This window comes from Crocuta crocuta, unplaced genomic scaffold, assembly GCF_008692635.1.
Source record: "Crocuta crocuta isolate KB4526 unplaced genomic scaffold, BGI_CrCroc_1.0 scaffold143, whole genome shotgun sequence".
Taxonomy (NCBI): domain Eukaryota; kingdom Metazoa; phylum Chordata; class Mammalia; order Carnivora; family Hyaenidae; genus Crocuta; species Crocuta crocuta.
Window position 1 is genome coordinate 3635006 of NW_027529175.1, and position 11294 is coordinate 3646299.

The window sequence follows — 11294 nt, forward strand, 5'->3', positions numbered from 1 at the left end:
ATCTGGAGGACCCCCTCGGAGCCCCTCCGAGGCCTCATGACCTTGCCCGCGCACACAGGAGTCCTCTGGCCTCTTTGTCTCAAGGCCTTGGGGGAAGGCCATCATCCATTTCAGTAGCATCCAAAGGCCGACAGGCTCGCAGTTTATTTTCTTAGAAATAATGGTTTTTTCTGGTTAGCATTCCTCAGATGGAAAAACAAATACAGCCACTGTAATCAGAAGCGGCCAAGAGGAGGAGAGAGAGCCCAGAGGAAGGGGCAGAGAGGGGCCTGCCGCCTGGGGGGGCCGGGCTCTGGGGGTGGGGGCGGGGGCAGAGACCCTCAAGCCCTAGGAGAAATGGGGATTTAGAGGCAGAAGAAAGCACGACACAGGGGCCCTGGGCTGCCTTCGACACACTCTCGGCCACAGCACGGCGGCTCTGCCTCCACCTCTGCTCAAATCCCCTGCTGGGAGGCAGGTGCCATTGCTCTGACTGGTTGGATAAGAAATGAGGCCTCTGGAAGGGTAAGTCGCCTCCTGGACTCACTGAGTTAGCCAAGACCAAAACAGGCCTCTGCATCCACGCTACAGATGCCTTCGCGGACAGTCAGAGCTGGAAGGAGTGTCCGCGTTCCTAACTCCGCCCGCGGAAACGCTTCTCCAGGGGAGCCTCTCTCACTTCTCCCCTCCCAAGGCGGAGATCCACACTGTCTCTTCTTAACCCCCAGAGTCCGGTCTGCATCTCCACTGCCACGCTCCCCACACCCTGTTAAGTTCACGTCCCCCTCACCGGGGACGTCAGCAAAGCGTGTCCCGGCCCCAGCACCAGGCCTGGCTCAGAGTAGGTGCTCAGTGGACGAACATTCTCAGCAGCAAACTGAGTCTGGTTCGGCGGGCACATTTTACAGATGGGCACGCTGAGGCTTGCGGAGGCCAGCCTGCCTCCAGCGCCTAACTGCTGATGGCATGACATTGTCATTTCTCCCTCTGAAAACAGACACGGGCTCCAGGACACGCCAGCTCTGCGGCAGAGCTGGGACCAGTCGCCAGAGCAGTGCCGTCTAATTGCTAGCCGACAGCAACTTGGAATTTTAAGTCCGGTCTGACTTCTTCCTGCCTGCTGGTCTGCTGGACCACAGCGCTTTCATCTTCAGTGGGGCACACGTTAGCACGCATAATTGCACGTTTTAAGACTTGAGGAAGAATTTCCCCTCCCCAAGCCTGCCCCCGCCCGCAGCCTACCTCCTACCGCCTTTCCTGGCCTCCCAAAAAGCAGAATTTTCTCCGGAGTTCCAATAAAGTGGGCAATAATGATGGATGAAAATGATTTAATAGGGTCATAGACATTATTCCCTAAGAAGGCCAATTGGTTTTTAAGATTTTTTTTTTTTCTGATGTTCAACTAGACGGATCGCTGGGTGTGTTATTAGGAGTTTTGTTAAAATGCTTAATAGCACGCCCTGTAATCTACCTAACTTCAGTGACTGACAAGTAGTCCCTGGGGATATAAAATTCAGGAAATAGCTATTTATATTCATCACATACATGCTAATTTTGTGATCTCTGATGCCCATAGGGTTGTCATTTTTTTTCCTTCTCACACACAAAAAAAGGGGGGAAATAATAATATATTTGATTTTCTGTGGCCAAAACAAAAAGTTATTTCCCCTAAGAGTTTTAATTATAGCATTCTGGAAAAGGCCCGAGTTGGAACTTGCAAGTGGAATAAACGACTTGAATAAATAGTCTAAAAAATTAAGTACACATAGAAGGGGTGATGTGCACTGCTGGTTTAGACTAAACAGTGATTATCAAGAGGGGCTTAGTTATTTAAACAAGCCATTTGAGGGCGGTTTTCTCCTCGTTTGGGGTCTGGTCCTGATTATAAACGAGAGCTTTTAATTAAGATTAGTAAGACCCAATTCAAGCTATAATTTGGTCCTTTTCCTTAGCAAATGTCTATGAAAACAAAGCAATTAAGGTTAAATGAGTTGAAGCATTTAAAGGGGATGCAATGCCCCCTCCTCGCCCCTGGTCTGCCCCCTCAGCAGAACGAGCCTAAACAGGCCTGACTAATTCAGACCAGGAGGCCAGTGCACAGGGGTCTGGTGAGTTGGGGAATGCGTAGGCTTAGCTAAATGAAAAGAGGCAGGGAAAATAGAATGTGCAAGGGCCCTGGGGTAGGAAGGAGCTGGCAAGCCTGAGAAGTAAAAAAAAAAAAAAATGAGTGATGCCGGGACGTGGTCAGGGAGGGAAGGGCCGAGAGGGACAGTAACTCAGAGTGATGAGCTGAGTGCTGGGCTCAGCCTAAGGGATGTCTTCTCCCAGCTCTATGGATGCGTGGTGGGCTCAAGACCCTCACATCCACAGGACTTCGCTCAGATGAGCTGATGACAGCAGGGTGGAATGTGAATATAAGAAAAGGTCTCCACAGCCTCCTCTAAGACCCCATAGCTAAGGAGCTCTTTCCACTTTGTTCAGAAAGGCTGCTAGGGGCCTGGCCCGCAGCTGGGACCCCCTGGCTAAGGTTGGGATTGGATCCAGGCCCTGCCGCTTCTCAGCTGGGTGACCTGCCTAGGGACTGGCCTCCCTGGGTCCACCTCCCCAGCCGTACTCTTCCCTTCTCCGTCCTTGGCCTCCCCATCTGTAAAACTCTCAGAATTTGGAGGCTCTGGGAGGCCTTTCCTGGTATCCCTGGGGTTTATAATGGTCACTCGCTGTCCACTGCCACTGGCACTGGACCCAGCCCTGAATGAAGTTATGCAGGGCACTGCCACCCAGTGTCACAGGTGCTCTGAGGGGGGGATGCTCACAGGTGGCATGGTCAGCAGGGAAGGCTTCCCAGAGGAGGTGACTGCTAGAACTCACCCACCAACCCTTTTGCTCAACAGGTACCTTCCAAGGCCTGTGCTGAGCCAGGCACTGGCTTCCAGGGAATGGGGCACAACGGGTCAGGGACACTGCCCTCGCGGAGCCCACATTCCAGAAGGAGACACAGGAAAACATGAATTCAGGGTGACACGGACCAAGGCAGAGGTGTGTATGGGTCTGGGGAGGGCAACAGAGAGAGCCGATCTTCTGCAAGGCAAAACATGAGGGCTGCCCTGCATGCCCGTTCAAGTCCCTTCCAACCGTGTGCGTCCACGAGTGTACCCTGAGTTCCCGGAGATTCTGTCCAGATGCAAATCATCAGAAAACACAGACTTAGCCTCAGCCTTGCCGAGCCATCGGAGGCACCTCAGCCTGGCCTCAGCAAGCCCCTGCCAGGGCTCAGCTGACCACACAGGGCTTCACGGTTGCTCTGTGGCATGACTGTGACACGGCTGAGCGTGGGGAAGCCCGCTCACCATCACACGTGCACTGGCCACACGGCAAGACGGCCCTGAAAGTGTGTAAGAAACTGTCCTTGGAATAGGGGAGGGCGTCAGGCTGCCCCCGGCGCTGGGTTTGCCGAAGGGGTTTCCATGGCCCGCAGCACTGAAGCAGTTAAGGGTGTAAGGGGCTCAGTCAGCCCCACACAGGACTCCCCATAACCTGGGTCCATTTCCCTTGAAGAACTAATGACACTGGGGAAGCCGCATTCTCCGGGCACACTTTGCTGAGAATCTACCCTCTGTGCTCATCACCGTAAACAACGAAGTCTATCAGATCTCCCCCTCACCCATTACCGATTACCCTGCTCCAACCTCTGCATGGCCCCATCCCCGCTCAGGACCTGAGATGAAAGGGTCCAGGGAGAGAAGCGGGTTTTATCTAAAGCGGAAATGGCTCTGGAGAGATGCGTGCCTCTACGTTTCTTTGAGGATATGGCTACATGCATACGGTCGTCTGACTAGTCTGTGAGCCAGAACACCCCCTTCCCAGCCAAATCAGATCCTGGGAGCTGGAAAGAGAGAAAGCTTCACCCCTTTTCATATATTGAACAACATTATGATCATCGACTTTATCACGAGCATCCACATCATCAACGTGATGATGATCAATATCATTATCAACATCGCCATCATAACCACCACCATGACCAACATAGTCATCATGAACATCCTCATCCTCAGCATCACCATCACCATCATCCTCATCACCATCACCACCACCGGGACAGCAGGTGAAGCTCACCTAGTGTGTCTTACGTACCAGGCTACGTTCACATGCTTAGTGTACATTCACTCATCTCTTCTCACACAATCTCTATGCAGTAGATACTATTATCACCTCTACTACATACACAAACAAATGGAGTCTCACTGAACCCACACAGGCAGGATTTGAACCCAAAAGTCTGGCTCCAAAGTCCAGCCTTCAACCACTGGGCCCAACTGAATATTGACTGTTTATTCCCTCTTTTGAGAGCAGAGAGCCACAGGTAGCAATAACCACTTGCAGAACGCAGTGTGAGCAATGGGTCCACCAAACCTGGGCTCTGGTCCCAACTCAGGCAAGACCCCTGCCTCCTCGGGCCTCCATTTTCCTGTCTGTAAACCAAGGAAGTGAATGAATGACTGGATGATCTCCAAGCTCCCTCAGGCCACTGCTGCCTGTGACCTGCTAGCTCCCCTCTGCCCTCCCCCTCACCCAGATTTCAAAGCCTCCAGAAGTCTGCATGGTCCTCCTGGGGAAGCTGATGGGGGATCTGCTGGCCCTTGAGGGAATACTCCAGGAGGCTCCATCAATCCTGACTGATGACTGTCCTCGGGGATGAGAAAACAGTGCAAGGGGGGACAGCGTCCACTCAGGTCCCCAGAACCCCTGCCAGCACTCACTCCCAGAGGGTTTGGGGAGTGAGTAGCCAAATGGCATCCCCTTGGTTCTGAACAGTTATTCTTCTTAGTGTTAAACTGGCAACTCAACAGGTACCGATTCACCACCCATATGACCCTGATCACTGAGAATTTCCACTGATGGAGGGGCGCCTGCCTGGCTGTTAGCAGAGCATGCGACTCTTAATCTCAGGGTTGTGAGTTCAAGCCCCGCGTCGGGCATGGAGCCTACTTTAAATTAAAAACAAAACATTGCCCCTGAGATGTAATTTCAGCTCATGCAGCCCAACCCAGATCAAGCTCCTTGAGGCGAGGGGTAAGACTGCGCTATAATTATCACCTCCGAAGCAGGCCCTCAACCATTTTCAAAGGTCTTCACCATTCAAGATGTCATTAAGTGAGTCTGCTCACACTACCTCTCACAGCCAGAACCACTGAGAGGTGCTGAAAACAGGTGATGGTGATGGTGACAATGACAGTCATGGTACCGCCATCTGCGTACCGAGCACATACTGTGCGTTGAGTGCCTACCGTGAGCCAGGCAGTGACCGGCAGGCCCGCGGAACCCCACAGTGCATTTCATTCAATCCTCAGGATGGCTTACGGTGGGGGCTGTTTGGGGCCCATAGAACCAAAGGGGAAACTGAGGCCCAGGAGGACAAATGACCACCTAGACGTTCACATCAGAGGGGGCTGCAAAGCTCCCATGCAGAGGCCATGCCCACTCTCGCCTCCCTCTCTCATCAGACAGGGTGGAGACCACACCGCGGCAAAACTGAGTTCCCACGTGGACCCACACTCCACGCTTCCCAGCCACCCACGCAGCCCCTCTGTGGGCAGCTCGTCCAATGTGACCTCCAGGCTGGGCAAAAGACAGCCAACTCAGACTAAACATTTTCTGCACACCCATGTTCATGCCAGGCTCTGGCCCAGGGGCTGGGAATATGGGGACAGGCCCTAAAGGCCATCTAGGGGCTCGTTGTGAGCCCAAGCTCGACAGCTTCAGTGTGGAGGCCCCAATGCTGAGCCCACGGCCCACCCTCAGTAAATGAGCTCATAGTTCAGTGGGAGAACAAGACACTTCATTACAATCTGAAGTCAGAAGTGCTGTGATGGAGAAAATCCCAGGGGCTTCTGGGATCAGAGTAGATACTTAAAGTTGCTGTGTGTGTGCGTGCATGCGTGCATGCAATTGTGTAGAAGAGGAAGAATCAAGGAAGGCTTCCCAGAAGAGGCAAATCTAAAGCCTGCTTAGGACCTGGCCAGGACACAAAGGGTGAAAAAGGAGCTCCTCATGGGGGAAAGACTCACGCTGGGGCTCAGAAACATGGAACAGCCAGGGCACCTGGGGGGCTCAGTTGGTTAAGCGTCTGACTTCGGCTCAGGTCATAATCTCACAGTTTGTGGGTTCGAGCCCCTCATCGGACTCTGTGCTGACAGCTAGCTCAGACCCTGGAGCTGCTTTGGATTCTGTGTCTCCCTCTCTCTCCGACCCTCTCCTGCTCACGCTCTCTCTCAGAAATAAATAAAAAACATTAAAAAAAAATTTTTTTTAAAAAGAGAGAAACACGGAACAGCCTGCTGTGTGGATGTGCGGTCAGGACACAGGTGCTATTCAGGGTTTCAGGAGGTGAGAGGCGGAGGCTGGAGCCAGGCTGGAGGGACAGGGAGGCCCCTGGTCATTCCAGAAGCACATTTCCAAGCCTCCTCTTTTTCCACGCTTACACTGAGCCAGTGAGTCCAACTCCCCACCTGGGCTCAAGCAGGGTGGAGAGCTAAAGCCTGACTCTGAAGGACTCCAGGGGGACAGGTGGGAGATGAGCACGGGCCTCTAGGTCAGGGGGGCAGCAGGAGGGGAGCCCCAGGAGCTGGGCTGGAGGAGGACCAGGTTGGGTCAGTGGCTTAAACAAGCAGAGAGGGAGGGTTGCACTCAGCCCTCCCTTGCCGGAGCGCTGGGCCTGGAGTGGGGAACGGAGGGTCAGAAAATGGTCACTCAGAGCCTCACACGTGCCACTTGGGACTCCTAGGCCCNCTGGCCTCCTTCCAGACTTCCAGAGTCCGTGGGGAGGTGGGGAGGCGCCAGCTCCCCGCTCAGGCTTCTGGGCTCCACGCATGGCTGGAGGTCTGGCCAAACCAGGCACGATCCAGAACATCGTCATCTGCCCGGCACTCAGCCTTCAGGAGACGCCCAACAAGGGAGATGGGTGAACGGTGTCAGCACCCCAAGGAGGCGTGGCTGCATCTCAGACAAAGCCCCAGCGCCCACAAAGCCTGATGCAGAAGGGATGTCTGATCCTCATGGGTTGCTTTCCTGACATGAATCTTACACTTTGCAAAAGGAAGCTGATAGGGCTTGGGGAGAAGAAAGCAAGGTGCCAGGGAGCCATGTAACGGCCACCAAGAGACCTGGGGTTTAGTACCCGCCATGCCCTGTGGGACCCGGGGACTTGTTTCTCTCTGAGCCTCAGCTTTCCTCATCTGTAAACTGGGGACAGGCCGGGAAGATTTGGATCAATGATTCTCATCAGGGGGTGCACGTGGGTCACAGAGACTGCTGTCTCCAGCTCCCTGATGATGGGCCTCCCCAGAGCCACTGACTCAGACCCTCCCTGAAAGAAGCTCCCGTGGGGTCCATCCGGTTTGGAGAGTCCTGGCTCCAAAGACCATCAGAGCTGTGCATCTCTCTGATTTTCCAGGGGAGGGAATGTCAGGGCCAGACAGTCAAGCCAGCACCCTGGGTGCAGGGCAGGAAAGGCTGGGCAGATAGACAGGCACAGCACAAATGGACATCTTCGCCCAAGCTCTCGTGCCTGAGCCAGCCCACACAGGCCGAGGCGGGCTACCGGGTGGGTCTTTCGGGGGCGCTACAGGCCACACGAGGTGGTTTTGGGGGTTCTGAAGGTAGGGACCTGGAGGAGGGTTGCCCCAGGCCTTTACCCCCACTCATGTCCAGTCAGGGACTGAAGGGCAACTGTATCATTCAACACTTCATCTCACTGAGAACAAAGTGGAACAAAAGCTTCAGTTCCGGGGTGAGTTAGTTCGGTCCCCCATGACTCCCAATTCCTCCCTCCAGGAAAGCAGCTCAGGTTCCCAAGAGGCCCCCAGCCTCCCTTCCCAGGCTGAGCGAGGCCCGTGCTGCTGGCACCCAGGGGGTAGGGGAGCTGAGGAATGAGCCATATCCTCACCCCCCACCCCCCGGGGCTGGCATTCCACAGGGTAGGCGGTGGCCACGGACAGCAGCCACAGCAGCCGAGGGGACTGGCCGGGAGGGCGGGCTGGGCTCACCTTCGCACTGTCTGCCTTCCCCTTTGTAGCCTGGCTTGCAGAGGCATTTGTAGGACTTGGGCGTGTTCTGGCAGATGGCATCGATGTGGCAGTCATCTGTGCCCTCCGAGCACTCGTCCACGTCAACCGCCCCTGTGGGGGAGGGGGAAACATCCGGTCAGTGTGGCCCCCGGGGGCTGGGGAAGCAGAGCGCCTTCTGCTTCCCACCTTCCAAGGATCATGGGGGTTGTTAACAGTCCTAGCCATCACACGACAATCTGGTATGACAAGCGGCAGCTGGAGCACTTGGGGGGCAGCTACCAGACAAGGTGCTACCTAAAGGCTGGACCCCAGTTATTTTCACCACAATCCCATCAGGTGAGTCTATTTCTCCCGCCAGGAATATGATGAAATCAAGCACAGGAGCACCACCAGGAAAGTCCCTCTGGGTGCCTTGCATGGCCCCAACCCTCCTCCACTCTCCTTGTTCTAGAATTTAAAGCCAGAAGGCTCTTGGGGGAATTTAAATCCATCCCCTTTGATGTATAGGTGAGGAAACCAATGCCAGGATCGAGCAACGAATGGCAGCCTAGCCAGGAGGCCCAGGTGGGTGACCCGCTCAGCCCCCCAACTGTGAAAGCAGAGGACTTTTCACCCAGCTTCCGCACCCCAGGCCGCATCCTCAGTGGGGCTGAACCCGCTCCTCCACGGTTCTGACCGCCCCAGCCCCTCTCCTCTCCATCTCGGAAACCAAGGGGCGACCCTGGTTCTCAGATCCCAACTTCCAAACTCAAGTGCAGTCTAGGTTTTGAGAGCTCTTGACACTCCTCACCTCCCTCCCCAACACACAGATAAACACCTTCCGTCTGAAATAGCTGTTGGCCAAAATAATGCAAAATCGATTCTGTGTATCTGTAAATATACCCACCCAACTCCCCCGCCTCCCAGCACATATCTCAGACAGGGACACAGAGCTCAGGCAGGGACACAGAGCTCAGACAGGGACACAGAGCTCAGACAGGGAAAGGATTCTCAGGACACAGGATAGCAGAGCCAGAAGAACCTTCGCTATAATATGGGTTACAGATGAGGAAACTGAGGCCCAGAGGTCTGTTGTGGGCCAGTCGCTCATTACAAGCAGAGAGTGGAGTTCAGATCTAGATCTTTTTAGGTGCAACGTGACTTCTGGCTGGCTATGAATAAAATACAGATGGATGACAGATAGAAGGACCCAGAAGGGCAGAAAAGGAATCCTCGGCAGCTACCCCAAGGGCAGACACCCAGGGGCAAGCCTGGGGACGTCCTGACCCCCTCCCTTTATGACTCCAGCTTTACCCTAGACAGTCTGCTTCTCAAGACTGTCCACTCTGGATTACTCCCCTGGCTGGCAGTGGGGTTCTAAATCGGGGGGGGGGGCTCTCTTAGAGGACAAAGCTCCTCTCCAGGTCCCTAGGGCTCCAGCCTCCCCCAGAGGAAGAGAGGCATCAACAAGAAGCACAACAGAAACATTTCCGGACACATGCACGGGACACACACAGCAGGTGGTGTCATCTGCCAGGCCCGTCCTCTGCAGCCGCCCCCAGGGAGGTGGAAGGGGAGCGGGGAGCAGTCGGTGTAGGCCAGGGGCCAGCAGGAACGTCAGGCCCGCAGAACATCCCCTTCCTGGGAAGTGACAGCACAGGGACCCCCATGCAGGGAGAGCACAGCCTCTGGGGCAGGAAGCCAGAGGCCAGGGAGGGCCAGCCTGCATCGTTCCAGTGCGGAGGGCGGGGGCCGCTTCTGAGTTACGACCAGCAGGGGAAATAGGGCCACGGATGCACGTCCCAAGGGTCAGATCACAGGAATGAGGGGAGGGAAATGGCCTGCGGATCTGAAGCCCCTTCTGCCCCTTCTCCCTAATCGCTGACCGAGGCAGGTACCTTGGTGGGGATGGAGATGGATGAATGTTAGCCAAGGGGCTGGGGAGGGGGGGCACTCCCAACACATCTTCTAGACATGTCTTTAGGTGGGGGCTGGGGAGAGGGACCATTTGTTCCCACGGTCTGGGCCTTGCTCCGTGCCCAGGGCTGGGGACCCCCCTCCAGAGGGCAGCCCAGCCCTTCCATCACCAGCTGTTTGCTTTGACTTTGGCTTGTCTCGGGCACACGGCTTCCAGGGGTGGGACACAGAGACAGACCTGGGATGGGGGGGAGGGTCTAGACAGAGAGGGGGAGAGAGACACATACAAGCTAAACAGGGGCAGCTGCCGTGGGCCCCACTCGTGGAATAGTTGAAATGGCCTGGCATCCTTACTCAGGGTGCGACTCTCGGGAAGAGATTCCCGTGCCAGTAAACACAGAGCTCAGGGGGCCCAGCATGGCAGCCTGGGGGTGTCCGGAGAAAGCCAAGGAGAGCGGGGAGCAGAAGCAGGCAGGATACACCCCCCCCATCCCCCAAAGAGAGAGGGAGGAGGTTCCTCTAAGGCGGTGGGTGGAGAGCCTGGCCAGGACGCTTTGGGGAGCCCCCCTTCCAGACAACAAGAGGGCAGGCGGGGAAGGGAGTGGGCACAGGGAGTTCCCGGAGGAATCCTGGGGCGCCCGTGCGCCCTGCTGGCCCCTGCTGCCTGCCCCAGCGCTCAGGAGGCCGGTTGCCTTCCTCGGTGCCTCCCGCCTCCCTCTCCAGGGCCTCCACCCCGATGTCCCAAGTCTGGTCCCCCCTCCCTCTGGTTCCTATCCATCTCCTTCCCTCTGTGTCCGCCCCCGTGTCCCCCCATTCCTGTCCGACTGTGCGTCTGTCCATCGCTTTCCAGCCACGTCCAGCCCTCTGTCTGGCCCATCCGTCTGTCTTGCTCTCTCCCTCCCTCCCACCCCTAGACCTCCGTCTCCTTCTCCGCTGCCCCTCCGCTCCCACTTCTCTCTCTTCCTTCCCATCCCTTAGCCCGTCCCTTTATCTGTCTTTTTCTTTCCGGCCGCCCGTGTGCCTCCTCCCTCCCTCGGGTTCCCTCCTTCCCCTCCGGGCTTCTGGTCGCCTCCCTGCTCTCCGCGTCCGTCTTTCTCTGGGATTCTTTCTGTGTCCTTTTGTGTGTTGCCTCTGTGCCTCCTTTTCTGTCCGTGCGTCCCTCTATCCAACCACCTCCCCCACCCCCTTCCTCTCCGGGTCGGTCCTCGGGCCCGGCTCCCCTCCTCTCCGTCGCCCCTCCGGGCCTCGCGGCTCCCGCACGCCCCCCTCCCCTGGGGGCGCGCCCGTCGGGCTCCGGGGTCCCCATGCCTCCCCTCCGCGGGCCGTCGCGCTTTCTTTCTTCCTCCCGCCCGC

At 56.2% G+C, this 11294-nt stretch overlaps 1 protein-coding gene across 1 annotated transcript in view; it reads right to left on the minus strand.

The window, feature by feature from the left end:
- SCUBE1 (signal peptide, CUB domain and EGF like domain containing 1) overlaps positions 1 to 11294 on the minus strand; it is a 140939-nt gene that overhangs the window by 120148 nt on the left and 9497 nt on the right. Inside the window, exon 2 of the mRNA XM_077757892.1 lies at positions 8025 to 8156. Within this exon, the coding sequence (XP_077614018.1) occupies positions 8025 to 8156 (132 nt within the window). The remainder of the gene's footprint in view (positions 1 to 8024; positions 8157 to 11294) is intronic.